Source organism: Sinohyriopsis cumingii, chromosome 18, assembly GCF_028554795.1.
Source record: "Sinohyriopsis cumingii isolate HCF-2022 chromosome 18, ASM2855479v2, whole genome shotgun sequence".
Classification (NCBI taxonomy): Eukaryota; Metazoa; Mollusca; class Bivalvia; order Unionida; family Unionidae; genus Sinohyriopsis; species Sinohyriopsis cumingii.
Window position 1 is genome coordinate 66,069,885 of NC_142978.1, and position 17,641 is coordinate 66,087,525.

Consider the following 17,641-nt stretch of genomic DNA (forward strand, 5'->3'; position numbering starts at 1 on the left):
CGCTTTCTTTCTGTTACATAGTTTAAGACCACAGAGTCGAAGAAACGAGAAAAATAGCTCAACGAATAGAAATAAGTAATCTACTAAATGCGGAAACACACTGGACTCTATTCAGTAAAGCACGACCTATACGATACGTTTTACTTACAAACGGACAATTATATAATAAAACAAGAGTATAACGATTGTGTTTACATCCAACTTGGTACGTATCATGTTTAGATACATGATTATAACTCTCTATGTCGTTAAACTAAGTAATGGAAAAGAGCATAAACGAACCAGTTTTGTGAATGCAACAAATAAATTATTTTCTAAGAATACAAGATGTTGATTTGAAAAGAACTTACAGCAATGCGTGTTGACTCCCAAGTTGTTCAAAAAGACTTTAAAATCCCAAATGTATAAATTTCCTATTGAATTTCAGTGTTTGCCAAGAAAGTTCCAATAGCGATTGTGTTGACTTGCCTGTAATTATGAATATGCTAATGTACTAGTGGGTTGTATTATATCGATGTGCTAACAGTCTTTTGATGTGTTACAATAATATAATCCAAACATGTCTAGTTTGAAATCGCTATAATTTCAAATTAATGTTCCAGTTCATTATAAATGAGTACTTCGTATTTCCTGTTAATAATAATTTGAATAAATAATTCCTACCAAACGAAATACTGAACACAACAATAAGACTGATTATGCCTCCAGTGTTAAAGGCCCGAATGAGTAATTTCTCCAGCAAACAAAATTATATGAGAAGCTAAGACACAAACATAGAACCAGGATGAGGGTCAAAAGCTCATTTCTAGAATAGTCTAAGTTGTCCACAAGATACGACCTGTTTCTAAAATTATAATATAAACATGGTAAACATAAGATACAACAGGTTCTTCATGGGAGAAATCCAATGTCTTAGAATAGACCCAAATAAAGGCAATGACCTCTATTGATAATAATCCTAATATTTAACCACATTCATAGAGAAATGTTAAATATGTATATTTTTGTTTACAAAATAAAAGTTACTGGTCAGGTACACAATGACAGATTGAACATGGTTTTGACAAGATCAGTTCTAAAATGTAACTTCACACACACACACACGCATATATATATATATATATATATATATATATATATATATATATATATATATATATATATATATATATATATATATATATATATATATATATCGTCTTGGCATCCGTCCGTCTACGAGAGGCAAAAGTGTAGCTCAAGAATAAGTTGCTGTTCGCCTTGTTCCTGGCTCTCTTTTCATTTTGCGTTATGTTCCTGTCTCCCTCGGCTTTTTCAGCACCCTGTCTGACAGCTAGGCACCAGGAGGAACGGTCGCTAGCACAGCTCTCCCAGTTCTCTACCCTTTTATGTTTTAGAATTATATAATTTGAGCCATTGTATTATATGATTGTTCATTATTAACATTCATTGATTGATTCCTTCACAAGTTCGTTCATGTTTTTGTATATATTCGTTTACAACTTTAGAAACTATATCCCAATCAACACTTCCTCTATAATCCGTAAGTACTTTCAGCAGCGCATACATTGTAGCTTCTGACCGTCTGGATGCTTTCCAGCGAATAAACATATCCTGAATTTGCAGAATTGTTTTATGAGGATAATCATTTTCACATCGGTCAATTTCTGCATTCTTCAGACCAAGCATGTAGCCCAAGAATTTCCATTCACATCCAAACGCTGGACTAAGTTTAGCTAAATCAGGTTCACTCAGTGTATAACTTAGTTCGTCATAACTGAAACGTTGTCCATCTGAAAAGAAAGACAAACGTAAAGTCAGAGAGACAAAATGTAAGCATATACAAGTATCAAACACCATGGGCACTCTTTTGTATATCTATATTTTTGAGTTAATGTTCCCGATTATAGATTGAAAGGGTCATTAAGTAAATAAAATGTTAAATTGCTGCTTGTGTACATTGTGTATTTCTACTTTAAGATTAGGTCATGATTTTAGTAAACACGTTATAAGTTCAAGATAGTGGAATGTAATTTTAATTAAAGTAAACATGGAGATGAGATTAGTACAAGTCAAAGTATTTCCCAAGGAAAATTCAACGGAGCTAATTTCCAATTGGCTGGCCGCAAAAGTACTTGACCATCTTGATCGTGATTTCAAATGATTTTTTTGAGCCACATTCTGCTTTATGTATTGCTTCTCAGTATTTTGTATAATAGATATTTGAATGAAAATTATAAATTCAATGCATTTACACCAGTCTTAAACGAAACAATTATTTGTGATCATTTGAAATAATTTGATTTTTTCAATAATTCGTTGGAATTACAAAGCGATCAGACTTTTGGACATAATAGCTGTATTGGAATCACTGTGAATTCATTAAAATGTATTTTGGATTATATCATTGTGATACATTAAGACGGTTGGCACATCAGCACAATAGTAAGAAGTTTGTTCGGATTACCACTGGAACTCGTTATGGATACGTTTGGACTTATGATATAACATTTAGGACTATTGTTGATTTCATTCACCATACTGTAAGTTATTTTTTAAAATGTTCCACTTTGTGTTTTAGGGAAATAATTTTTTGTTCAATTTTGTTTTCAAAATGTTTTCTTTCACTTTTTTGGTCACTTAGATTGAGACCATAGAGTCGCAACAACTGTTAGAACTAAATACAGCGAAACCTCATGCAACGTTAATACTTGGCAGAAGTAAGTTGAGTGAGTAGGTGAGGATGTTAATGTGCTTTTTATTTTTTTGAAAAGAAAGACAAGCACAACAAAGCACAGTACATAGAAATCTTACACAGAGTTTTCATTTCACATCATATTTCTGGAAAAGCTCGATATCTTTCAACTTTGTCGAAACTACAGAGCTAAAATATTACATTTCTCAGTAAAGTAAGAAATAGTAAGATTCTGCAATATCACTGAGACATTATATTGCTCGTTGTATTAAATGCGTAAACGAAAAGAAATGACGGCTTGGAACCAAACACAAGACCAGCTTTTAGTACCACAAGATGATATACCAGGCAAAGTTTGCTAAGGTTTAAGGTCATACGAAGACTGCCGTTGTCCAGTTTCAAACCTACTGAAAATAGTAAAATTAATAACTCCTAAATAAAGACATGACAGGACGCCACATTATTGATGTATTACACTCTAGTCATCCGAAATTGCAAATTTACGGTCACTTTTACACAGTATGAACAGATGCTGTTACCCAGTCACAAAATGTGCACGAATCTTTAAGAGAAAAAACAGAATTGAAAATTAGGTTATCATTTAGCAACAGTTAGTACAATTCGTTCTCTTATTACTACGGTTAGATTTCAGTTCAAGGCCTAACCTTGTTTACGAGTTGCTGAAATTTTCCACTAGATTGATTAGTATTCTAGAATATTAAATTTTATATTAGGTAAAGTGGGCATATATATATATATATATATATATATATATATATATATATATATATATATATATATATATATATATATATATATATATATATATATATATATATATATATATATATATAAAGAGAGAGAGAGAGAATAAACAAACGATTCATTGCTATCTTCAGATCAGTCCCTGGAATTCATTTGTTATCGAATGTTATAGATGTGTTCAAATGTAGTTCGAGAAAAAATTATTTAAGCGTTTAATTGGAATTATTAAGTGCAAATCGACTGTGGATTAACAAATTGTTTTACACTTATATTGAATTTATTCAAAGACATTCAGGATTGAATCATTTCCATATCAGGACAGTCAAGACTACTGATGCATTAGGATATTCAAGACTATTGGAATTCATTCAGAACATCCTGGTTGTTTGTTGAATTTTACTCAAAATGTTAGTTTCACTTCTTTTCTATTGCATCTATTAAGACGTAGAGTCTTAACAGTACTAAACTCATTTATTGAAAGACAATACAAGCGTCGATGTATCAACTAAAATAAATAATTTATTACAATAGTAACTGTAATCAATTGGGGATGAGTGCAAAGGATGGACTTGAAGTCATGAGCATAGAATTTTAGAGGCATACCTGGGAGAGAAATGTTTTCGAGCTTTAATCGTTTAGGCTTACAGCCATCGATATCTTCTTTGTACTGCGCAGGTAAACTAGCCATAACCATATATGTTGACTGGGAGTCTTCTGGAAGCCTTTCATCCTCATTTCTCTCCTCGGTAGTGCTGCTTGCTGAAATCGCGAAAAAGCACGAAATACAGTGGTGGCATAAAGGTATTCATCTCTTTCATCCTAAGTCAAAAAACTAAGCCATTGAGCTCATGTATAACAAAATTAATTTATTTATTATTTTGTAATGTAAAAAGATAATGATAAATTGTTTTAACTTATGAAAGCACGGAGCTGCAGTAAGTCATATTTGGTAGAGGTTTGGACCCTTAATTCCAGAGTCCGGGTTTGATACCTATTTTGGCAAGCTTAGGTTGACTGCCTCGGTGTATCCAGGGAAAAAGCACTTAGCTTCCATCCCCTCCACATGATGTAGCCAACAATGTGTTAAAAGTGAGGCAGAACCAGGAAAACAACCAAAACAATCATGCAAATCAAAAGCAACAAAAGAGCCCGTAAAAGATACAAGCAGTTGAACATATGCAAGCTGATGTAAACAAGCAATTAATCATAGTTACTAACTTTCGTTTGAGTGCGTTTCAAAATCTTACGAAGTCTGCATGAAGTTACATTTATTTTTAAATATTTGTAAAATAGTCTGTGAAACATTTATATCTGAGTGAATTCGATGTTTTCAAATCCCTCACACATCAGCAATGACCTGAGATAAAAATAAGTTTGTATTCTGTTCAGTCTCACATTTGTTGGTAAATTATTGGGTCATACAACATGGAGCATGGGAATGTTTATCGTCTATGAACAGTTTTGAAGATATATGCAAGTGGATAAATGTTTTTGAAGAAATCAGACTTTAATTACACAACAAATCACGGTGTTACGCAAATGTGAAGGCAATGTATGGTGAAGTATAGAAGGAAAACAAAATCTTCACCAATGACATGTAACGCTGCATATTAATTTTGGTCGATTATTTACACATTCTCATCGAAACTTTGATTTGATTTTGTAAACATAAGCTAATACAAGCAAGTAATTTCTTTCAAAATTCAGTTTGTTCTGGCACTCTTATATTCCGTATTAAGCGATCTCTGTTTTGTCATATGTACAATTGTAAAGAGAAGAAAGCATACAGATATGAACTTTGTAAATAATCAATCGATTAAAAAATAAAAATTGGAAGTTCAAAGGTTTATCACATTTAGTTTGGGTGTCGAAATGGAATTCAGTGCTCTGTGACATCGTTACTTGAAGAACAAACCTCTAGCATTTTATGTAATAAATATATAATGGACGGTTTAAGCGCATCTTGCTATATTTATATATAGTTTTGAAAATGTTTAAGTATGTATAAAATTGCTTAACATTAATTAAATTAAGTAAGTTTTTAATCAATTATACATGATTAAAAGGGAATTAAGTCCGTGAATTTCATTTTAAGTACCATTAAAAATATACAGATATTATTTAAAAATGATAGGAGTTGTAATGCAACTACTTTTAATACTTGGTGATAGTTTTGCTGTACACATCACATCGAAAAGTCTTATTTATTATCATTGTTATGGCAATCTTCCTCTCTTCCTCGTTCCTCGTCTTAAACCTTGTCCATTATATTCTTATAGAGTTCATTAATATTTTGAAATGTATGAATGAAATAATTCATTTTTGCATTATCTTATTTAAACGTATTTGTATCCTCATAACATATGTTTGCAAGCACAGCGTTAATTAATCCCTAAATTACACTGAGTAGAATAAAATGAATACAACATAATCAGCTTTTGTGACTTCACTACAATTTTTATTTACAAATTGTTGCAGAGTAATTAATACATGCAAGTGATTTTAATCACAGAAAATAAAAAAATGCTGATATTCATACAGTTTTTCTGATCACTCATAAATTGTAAATTTTCTAATGTTTTATTTGACCTATTACTATTTTTATGGTCTGTTTTTATGGTCTGTAACCTTATCATCCAAAATAATTTCAATACAGCAGGCCCAAACAAAACTGATGTATTAATATACTTTTAAAGTCACCATCCTTAAGGAAGACATTAACTTTATAATATGATTTACTCAACAAAGGTTGTGAAGTATTCTTTTAAAATTTCACAGTTATAGTTTAAAAAAAGTTTATTTGGAGCATTATAAGTTATAAACAATGTGTGTTTTAAAGTTTTTCATATATAAAAAGTTAAAATGTCAGAAAAAAATTTTGCAGTTAATCATGACATTCTCCCATGAAAAGCATATATTAAATAACAGAAGGCTACAAAAACTGTCTGAAAATATTACAAGTTATATCTGACCTTTCAAATATAGAATTATATGACGAAGATAGCTAAAACAAACAATAGAATAGTGATGAAACTGAGGCGTTTAGATAAAGTCTATTTATTTCTATTTTGAATGACGGCGATATTGATATTGATTCATTTATAACTTATGTAATAGTTGAAAAGAAGATTGCCGAGTATGTGAACCAACTGCTAATTGGACTATTTCGGGTATTTTGTATTTAAATGCAAATATACCAAAATATCAACCATTCTGCGTACGATCATGTATACCATTAGAGCCATAAAATAAAAAGTAACAAAGATTCATGAACATAATAAATAAGGTAATCATTGGATTGAATAGCTGTTTCATTAGCATTACATCCTGCAAAACAGAAGGTTCCACAAAGTACAATGATACGCAGTCTGTGATTTGCTATTATAAAATATTTAATTTCCAGTAATGATTAAGAATATCTGAAAATACGAATGCGTCTAAATGGCAACCTCTCGGCGACATCGTTGTGTACTGAATATGTGTGAATACGTGCGAGTCATGATTGTGTCTATGTAGTGAATACTGTATAGAATACTGAAAGGAATATGAAAATACACGAAAATGTGCTAAAATAAAATAAATGACGAACATTCATTTTTTGTCGCCCATTTACTGTCGCCGAAAGGTAAAACGATGTACGCTCATGCATAAAACCAACCTTTGGGCGACCGGTCGCCGAATGATTTGTGTGTCGCCCAAAGGTTTAGTATATATCTCGCTCAGGTATAATTTATATGTGTCACCTAACAGTAGTACATACAGTGTATTTGGCTATTACGATTACCAGCGAGACGGAAATAAAGTGATCGCATGAGTTGGACGGTCTAAATATCAGGGTTCTGCGGTCGGCATCCATAAAATATTGGCTTATGTGATCACTTCTTGTAATCAGGAGACTGTATTTGTATACTTATTATAGGAGACTGGAATAACTGGCCGTAATCCGGAATAGTGTAGTTGTTTTAATTCGGACTGTATCAAATTTTAATCTTGAAGATAGGCTTGGTTATTTAGATATAGATCGATTTTATATATATTTTGTAGGAGAGATTGTTGTTTTATTTATATATTTTTTAAACTGTATTTAGCATTCATTATGTACATGCATTTCAGACGATTATACATATTTTTATTATATGCTAGTCTGCGAATCAGTGGATTTTCCATTTAAAATAGTTTTTCATAATTCACTGGAGTCAATTATGAATGGTGTCACGGGAGGCCGAGTGGTCTAAGGCGCTCACCTTTATTATATCACTGACACTACCCTCTGTCCGCATGGGTTCGAGTCTCGACTCTACCTACGTGGGCATGCGAGAAAGCTGGCCAGTAGCTTCCTGTGGGTCAATGGTTCTTCCCGGGTTCTTCTTCCATCACAAATACTGGCCGCCATGTAGAGCCACATAAAATGGTGTTATACATATACACATATACATGACCATACCAACCAACCAATCAAATTAAAATGGTTTTTGTCCCAGTGTGATCGATAGACGTTGATAACATTATGACCAAGGAAATCGAATACTATTTTCGTAATATTCTTAGTTTAATGGTAAACATATCCACATATCACGCAGGTGTACCAGGTTCGAATCCAGCAACCTACTTTTCACTTTTCTTTTTTGATTATGTGTATTCAACGTTGAGTTATGGAAGAGAACTATATTATTACTAAACAGTGACCTTAGCAAACGCGGGGCTGGATTTGTTTCATCTTGGCGGGACCCCTGGATTTACGCGATGCCCCACCCCTCTCTGTGTGTGTGTGTGTGTGTGTGTATGTGTGTGTGTTGAAATTTTAACGTAGCTTTAACAGTTTTGCAGTCATATCGTTACGATGTCTGCAGTGGGGAACCCTGTGAGCACGGCCTTTGGAAATACACTTTTAAACAAGTTTTATACGATATCGAACTTAAAATTTTCTTTCATCCATCTAAAATTACTTTCTCCCTATAGATATATTTTTAAAAATTACTGTGACACCTGTGAATGCGGGGCCCGATTGGGCCACGTCGGTTCAATCGGCCAAAAAGCCAGTTCTGTTACTACTACTATTTTGTATACAAATATCAAGAAAAACACAGCAGAAAATAAATGGTGATCAGCTGAAATTATCCAGTAAGAAAGCTTCCACTTCAGTTTGTTATAAATTTTGCTAGCCAATACGTTCGAGCAGAACATACAAGTAAAATCGGCTTGTATCGAGTGAATAACGGATATATTCCATCCACAAAAAATTTAATAAATGAAATATATCCATTATTCACTCGATATAAGCAAATACCCTCTATCGATAAACAGCGTACCTTTTTTATATCCGTGATGGTAAACTGAGAAGCGCTCTGAACTATTTCCAAAGTTGTGTGGCAAGAGGACGACCCAATGGATATATACCATCTTTAAAATATTTAATGATAAATAAATGATTATTTTTTATGTTTGATGAAAGTTTTAGACTTGGCTGACTTCGATAGTTTCACGTAGTCGTCACAGTTCAATTCATATACAGTTTTGCTAGCTGTTACAAAAATACACTATAATAACAAGCGAAAGTTTGAATTTTATTTTCATCAGTATGTGTACTGATTGCGTCTGTTTCAGTCATCCTGAAATACAGATTTATATAAAATAGTCAAAACTGCACAGAAATACAAGAAAACTGAATTATTCGACCGTTAATTTAGCTATGATGTACCTATTACCAAGTGAAGCTGGGCAAGATTGGGTCAGAACCTTAGGAAATTAAACAACTCAGTTGTAGAAGACGAAGAATACAAAGCCATAATTACAGTACTGTTAAAAACCTTTTAAAATAGGGAATATTACAACCTAATGGAAGAGTTGGGAGGAGGGATTAAGAAGAAAATTAAATCAATAACCAAAACATATTGTCAAGTCAAACAAAACATAAGACGGGGAAGGCAAAGATAATGCAATGCAATAATAAATATTTAAATACAAAAAGAAGAGGATAAAATAAAAGCGAGGAAAGTACGAAGCTTTAAAAGATTACAAATTAACTAGCACAAAATAAGGGCAAGAGAATTCTCCAATTTATATGTTAAAGCAAGAAGGATGCAAATAATGGAAGAAATAAGAAAAGGAAATATCGGGCATATGGAAAAACTAAAAAAGATAACGTTTCCATAACTAAACCAACACATATAATATAAGAAATATACAGCTTTTAAAAAGAACTAAGCATTACACAAATATATCACAGGAGGGTGATAGAAGAATACGCTGGGGATTTAGAATTTTCGCAAATTCCCCAGGACTCTAGGTCTCAATGCGAAAAACTTATAATATCAAATGAAATAATTGCACCATTCAAACAACTCCATCAAGGCAAATCAATTGGATCTGGTGGCTTAACGACAGATTTATATGTTACCTTCAAATATCCCTTAATTCTATAAATAAAAATATTATATGTTAATATTCTATTAAATAATGAAATGACGTCCACGATGAAAGAAGGGGTAGAAACACTTATGTATAAAGGGAAAGGAGATGTAAAAGACCTCCGAGTTGGATATCGATATCGCTTTTGAATACAGACTTAAAATACGTAGTTAGATTCTTGCTAACAGAATCAAAACATGTATCGGAAACATAATTAACATTATATTCATAACAAAATTCTAACCTTAAAGACAGCGATTAATCTGTGTTAGAACTGATCGGCCTTGTGTCAGGATAATGTGATTGTGTTTAATATTATTGAGGGTGGTGGTATAAAGCTGAATTTGTAACTATCAGTTCGTGCGCATGGTATCATATGTATATTGTCTTGATTTATTCTCTCTTTCCTTTAGGCTTGATTAAATTATGGAAGGGTATATTTGCTTTGCTTTTAGTCCTTTGAAGAAAAATACTAATCTATTTTTCAATCTACTTCTTTGTAATGGTTTCCAAGACAACTTATCCAATATCGAGGTCATACTTCCTGGCATATAATCATAATTGGATGTAACAAACCTGGCTGCTAGTTTTCTGGATTCTTTTCAATTTCATCCTCTAAGCCCTGGGAATGGGGGTCCCATACTGTAAAAGCGTATTTTAAAATAGGTCTAACTAAACCTATGTTAGCGACTTCTTTCGCATTTTATGGGCAAAATGACAAGGTACGTCTTTATTGGCTTAAAGTTCGAGTTAACTTTGACGGTTCCATTTCAGATCACAGGTACTTGTAAGCCTTAAATATTTTGTTTGATTGAGGTTTTCTAACATTGTATCTTCTAATAAATACGACATTTTGGTTTATGTCATTTCTTTCTTGTTAATATGCATATGCTACATTGTTACGTTGGAATCGCATGCCACATTTTCGTACCGATCGTCCAAGCTTTTTTAATGTCATTTGCAATATCTTATTATCTGGCTCGGTTTTGATTAATCTGTAACATATACAGTCATCTGCGAATAGTCGGAGTTCTTAGTAAATTTCAATTAGGATGTCACTGTTGTTGCTAGGAGAAGAGTGCTGGTCAAAGTATTGTTCCTTGCGGTACTCTTGAAGCTTCGTTGTACTAGTGTTATGTATATTTACTTTGCATTGTTTGTTAGTTTCTATTTTTATTTTTTTATATTTCATTATATGCTATTGTAAAGTAACATTGCATATTGGGCTTAACCTTGTCCAAAATCAAGTTTATTTTCTACTTAACCTGAATTGTTTTGTTTTTACTTTATTCTTTAAACAACTAATACGTAACTAAAATATCCTCTATATGCACGGGTTATTATCAGGATCATTATTAATAGAAGCAAATATGTTTATTTTGGTCTGGGTCTGTGTTATTCGGATTCCCCTACAATATTCCTGATATTGTCCTGGTTATATATTATAATTTTAGTAACACACTTTCTAATAATAAACAACATTTTATTTTGTAATCATTCAGAACATTCTAGAAGGTTGTTTTGCATTAGGTAACGCTTTTTTGTTTGTTTTTTCTTTTTGTTTAATTGTGAACTGATGTCAAGTAGGGGACTATACAATCTTGTCACTGGAAAGAGTATTTACTCGTGCTAAATAATTAATTTGTATTATTGTTGTGTTCATTTTTCATTTGGAATTTATTTCTTGAAATTATTTAATTCAATGATTCTTTTATTTGGAAATGCAGAGTGCTCATAAAAAATAATATTCTTGGACGGAGACATTCATTAGGATTTACAGTGAATTCAAACCTGGAATTTTATTACTGTTTCAACAAAAGACTGTTGACACATCAGCACTATACAGGTCATCACAGACACAAAACACCGTCAGCATTGGACTTAAACTGGATTTCTACCAATTTTATTCAGAATTTTAAATTATTAGGATTTGTGTCTATAATTATAGGATTATTTTCGGATTTAATTTGTAATATCTAAGTTCTTTTTTAAGTTTCACTTTGTATTTAAGGCAAATAAATTATTTGTTGAATTTTACAAAGCTTGTTGATTTTCACTTTTTTTTCTTCTGTTACTTGTTTTAAGAGCATAGACTCGTAAAACCAGCCCGATTTGGGACCATTTGTCACTACATATTTTTCTCGGAAACATAAAGTGCGCCTATTCAGCGTTGAGCTTTGCTTGCAATTCCACAATTAATAGGGGACATGTCAAAAGTTTTTTTCAAAGTCAAAAATACTAAATGTCTACTTGGTCACCTGTATCCACATATTCAGCTCGATCATTAATAACTTAGCAAGGTGTGTTTCAAACTGTATAATATTTGTAATGCATCCTTGGGATGTTGTAAATGTCCAGTGATTGTTAAAAGGTGTGTAAGTGCTTGTGCCAACACAGAAGATAGTGCCTTAAGTAATTTTTGATTTTATCATCCGCTCCTAAAGTGCTTGATAGGTTTAAACCATATAGCAACTTTTTAAGTCCTAAACATGTTACTACTGTATTACTCGTTTTGCTACCTTTTGGAATATACATGGCGAAGCCATATCACTATAGTAGCTAAAACAATGCAGAATTGTGTGTTCATTGTTTCAGCCTTTCTGTATCGGTTTCTACTAACCTGGTGTCTGTTTTTGGTGAATGAATGTCATGAGCGTCTTGTTTTTCTCGTGATGTATTTTCGGCATGATTTAGAATCTAATGTTAGGTTTCCACTCATGTTGTTGATGTAGTTGTGTGAAATTTAAATTTTAACACACACACACACACACACACACACACACACACACACACACACAAACGCACACACACACACACACACACACACACACACACTAAATCATTCAGCTCTTACCCGTTTCCATTTTGTTCTAACTTTTTCATTGCCGGTGAGTTCATATATGGGTCACCCTAGAGTCAGATGGGAAGTTTGTTTTAAAAATTACGCCATACTGTAGGTTTACATAAGAAGCACTCTAGAGCCAAACGGGAATTTAACATTGTGTGTTCCTGGAGCCAAACGGGAATTTAACATTTTGGGAATGATAATGTTATTTTTTAAAATTAAAATCAAATACGCCACATTTACAATCCAGCTACCTGTTTTGTTTTTAGTGCAGTACACACGTCCCATAATCCTGCAACCGCCTTTTGATCATTATCCAAAGACGCAGCCTACAATTCAGCAATCTGATTAAAATCAGATCTTCGCTGCCCAACGTGAAAATATGACGACGATTGTTTAGGGGTCATGTTCTGGTGACCTTTGAATTTGCCAATAGAAATGCAGATTTCAAAACTCTGACAGTGAATCAAATTGTTCACTACACACTGATATTCTTCATCCACACTGCTTAGTCTCCAAACGCAAAGATATAAGTCTTCATCTGATAAAATTAGCGATTACAGCAATAGCATGTTACCAGAACACGATCCCTAAGTGGTCGCTGTCAGATCTTCACGTACAACAGTGGATATCTGATTTTAATCAGACTGACAAACCGGCAACCGCTTTTTGATCACTGTTCAAATACACAATTCTGCTATCCTGCGAAAAGTGTGGGAATGTTAAGCAAATGTGATATACTTACACACAAACAGTAGAGTAATCATATAGGTTTTTGATTGATGTAGATCTATAATTTAAATTCCTTTTATATTCATAACAGAATTATCTTTAGCTGAAAATTCGTACGTACATAGGTTCTATATTAAGATATTATGAACATACAATTGCATAGTATCTATAAATAGATGCTGACGAGAGTGTTTCCTGCTACTAATAATAAAATTAGTAAATCTATTGACAAGTTTTGGGTTGTTTCCCACTGGACAGGTCGGTTAGGTGGGTTCTTAGAAGAAATGTTATTTCCCATTTGATAGGTTAGATCACGTGAACAGGTATTTTGAAATATTAGATTAAATAGTTAGATCTGTATCATGGGGTATATTGCGACAAATAGTCGTAATAGACTCTTGAAGGTTCATATAAGAGAACTGAGCAATCAAATTCATTCCTATTTTGGATTCTAATTTCATATGTTAAAATGAGTTTGCAAACGAATTCTATGTTGTATTTAGCTATTATCTGAGAAAAACAGTTGTTTGGATTATTCAGTGGAATAGAACGGGTACATTATTTATTATTGCTAAAGAAAAAAGACAGCTATTGAAAAAAGTTCATTCCTCTGAGGTCAAGGTCATAGTCGTGTATTGTTAAAATACATTTGCTGTGTCAAATAAATCCCAGTCGGATTTTATGGAGAATTATAAGCCATTCATGTCAAAAGGTTCTATATCTCTTATTGGTGATTCGGCCAATCCTATCCCTATACAAATATTAAGGGAAGCACGAGCTTCTCGGAATATTTTATTATCAAGTACTCTGCCTTTGTCTGAGAAGTCTTCTTCTGATGAAAGTGTTCTTGGTTAGAATGTAGAGTGCGTTTTTCTTCGAATTCCACTCCATAACGTTAATTTGCCTTCACACCTAGTTTCAGGACCAACGACTATCAGCGCTGCGAGTTCCTTGCACATTGAGGATGTCCATTTATTGCTAGGCAACGACTTAGCTGGAGATGAGGTTGTAGTTAATATACTAGTAACTGACAAGCCTTGTTTGGATAAATAATTTGATCATATTGAAAACGAAGTCCCTATTTTATACCCTGCTTGTGCAGTTACTAAAGCTATGGCAAAAAGCGCTCTTGAGAAAGATGTTTTTCAGGAAATTACTCCTTTGCCTGACACATGCATTGGTCAGACTTTTGATGAGGACACCTTTGCTCCTGTTATTGATCAACAAAAAGGTATTGATCATTGTGATCATATCTTAACTACTCGTTCTCTTACTTCTAATCAGTCTGGCAAATGATATTCACTTGTCGTCGAAATGGAAAAAGATCCTGATATCTCCTGTTTGTTTCAGACGGTTGTTAGTGAAGCTGATTCTGTAGATGTAACAACTTGATATTTTTGGAAAAAGGGGTCCTTATGATAAAATCATCTTACATTATGTTTCCAAATATTGTAGAACTTGTTTAATTTGTCAATGGCTGGTTTCAGTTCTTTTGAACTAGTTTTTGGACATATAATATCCATGGACCATTGGAAATGTTAAAAGATTATTATGTTTTTTACAGAGGAATCTGACACTAATCTTTTAAATTATATCTCTGTGAAGTAGCAAGATATAATATTCTGTCTACGCACTCAAAATTACAATGAAGGCAGGTCAAAAGTACAAAGGTAAGAACTTTTCAACCTGGTGATAAAGTTCTGTCTCTCTTGCCAATACTTCAAAATCCTCTTTAGATTAGCTACTAATTGCCCTTATAAAGTTAAAAAAGAAAATGACTTTGGAAATGTCTGGATTATTCAGTGGAAATAGAAAGTGCTGATTAGACTATAATTTGATTTTGGAACTATTGTGAATTATTCAAAATAGTTCTGGACGAAACATCAGGATTGTTGGCAGACAAGTATGTTCATAGATCTGATATATCTTCGGAACATTTCATTCTTTTTGACCTTAATATGATTATTTAAGACTCAGTTCATAATTACATGTTACTCTTAGATTTTCTTTTTAGAACATTGATAATTAAATTCTTTGTTAAGTTTTACTTAGTACTTTTTCTTCTTTCTATGACATAGTTTATGACCATAGAGTTGTAACAGTTACTGATACAGCTGACAACCCTCTACCCAACATGACTTAGTCTTCATATCACATGAAATCACACATGCATGCATTTGAACTGTGGACTATAATCCATGAAATTTACCAACAGGCATCCATGCAAGAGGATATTCATGTAGAGTAAAAGATTGTGAATTAAATTGGTAACTAACAAAATACGGCTCTTACCACTCTACATGAAAACCGCGTCATTGTGATTGTGACATGATAAATACAATGCATAGCACTTATTCTTGGTATTTATAAACTTTTATTTTAAAAGGAAATTACTCGACTTGTACTGTCTGTAAATCCACAAACCCCCTGGTTTCGTACATGTGCACCGAGTTGCCAGTGATTTTCCATTTCCGCCAGCACAAACTCGAACTCGGCCATGCTAATTATTTGATCCTCAATAGCCATCGAGTAGAGTTATTAATCGTACTTAAACTGTTTCGTGCTGCAAAGAAAAGTTCAGAATAGACACATATTCCAGAATGCAGCCATAACCAAATAATTTAACCAGCACCATCTGTGACACTGATTCCGACCATCCCACTGGGTGTATCTATAATCGTCAATGTGGTTGCGATTCATACCACACTCAGAACAAATGTTGTTGCCGTGTCGATTCCACAAATAGCAACTTACACATTATAAGTTTACCAGTTCGATCTTCAAAATTCACAAGCTCACCTGGGTCAATGTCAGCAAAAATAAAGCTGGTAAACTCAGCCAAATCTTCTTTGGCGGAAAATCTACTCAGATTTTCATCAGTGCCACATCTGAGTAAACATACATTTTGTATAATGTTTAGCAATTTTTAATGTAATTTCAATACACATTTGCTGGGCTGGTGAACGCTTAAGTGTATGCAATTCTTTAACAACAATGTGACCGCATATTGGCCCATCTGACAGAGATTGCAACAGCAGAGTTAAATAAAATGATGGCTGTCAGTCTGGGCTATCGCCATGGGTTCTAGCTCCATGGGTTAAATAATGAACAATTTTAAGCGGTGGTACAAGCCCATACAAGTCAAAATATAAAATATATTTGGGTCTTAGTATGTATGTTACCCAATGCGTTCTAGGTCCCATTGTCAAATCTAGGTTTAACAATGCCATTTTGCATTATTTTTGGAATCCTCTACACATGTTCACCTGCATAAAGACACCTCGAAAATGTTTGATTTTACCATTGCTAATAGCACTGAAATCTCTGCGATGAATAGAAATACCCCACTGAACTTTTGTCTTAATTGATACTGGTATATAAAGGAAAATCTTTCTCTATGTGCAAATTAAATCAATAATTTTGTTTTAATTTGTTTATTCTATCAGGATAAACTGCAATCGCTTCAACCCTAGCTGTTACCTCATCAACATATGTGTTTCCTCAACAGTGTTAACATTACCGGGTATTTTTATTGACATATGTCTTAGCGACTCTTTGTCGGAGTGCACAATAATACTCACGAACAGGTCCGCAAGGTCGGCAAAGCTGGTTATGTGATTTATCTCGGATGCCGCATTTAAAACACCTATACCAACATGACATGCGAGGAAATGTAATTTACAGTATACGTAATGGCAAGTTCTGCTTAAATAGTTAATATTTTCCAAGGCCAACACCTCTACAGTCATTACATATCAATGCCAATGAACTGTATATATTTACAAATTGTATTCTAACATAAATAATCAACTGTGTTTTCATAAAAATCATCATTTATGTTTCTAATTGTTGTTTGGGGTTTAATGCTAATTTTTAGCATATTATAGATGAAGTACCTGGGAAAACCCCGATAAGAACAGCCAACCCATGAGAATCTACTGGCAAGCTTTCTCACGTACCCACATTGGTCAAGCCTGTGACTCGAACCCATGCAAATGTGAGATGGCAGTGATCAGTAAAGGTGAGCCCTTTAGACCAGTTGGTCACCATGGGCCCTTCATTTTTTTTTTTGAATGATGGTGTACGTATTATCAGGCGTATGTTCTCCTCAGCATAAACATATGGTCCTCAAAATACTCGCAGTGGACAGTATTTGACTGCATGGCCATTTGCTGTAAAATACATCGCTATGGAAG

At 33.3% G+C, this 17,641-nt stretch overlaps 1 protein-coding gene across 1 annotated transcript in view; it reads right to left on the minus strand.

Annotated features, from left to right (window-relative positions):
* Positions 1 to 1,199: 1,199 nt before the first annotated feature.
* Positions 1,200 to 17,641, minus strand: part of LOC149776825 (uncharacterized) — a 32,514-nt gene continuing 16,072 nt past the window's right edge. The window contains exons 2-3 of the mRNA XM_089942650.1: positions 4,064 to 4,219; positions 1,200 to 1,793 (exon numbers count right to left, since the gene is read on the minus strand). Coding sequence (XP_089798776.1) covers positions 1,447 to 1,793; positions 4,064 to 4,219 — 503 coding nt within the window. The 3' untranslated portion in view covers positions 1,200 to 1,446. The remainder of the gene's footprint in view (positions 1,794 to 4,063; positions 4,220 to 17,641) is intronic.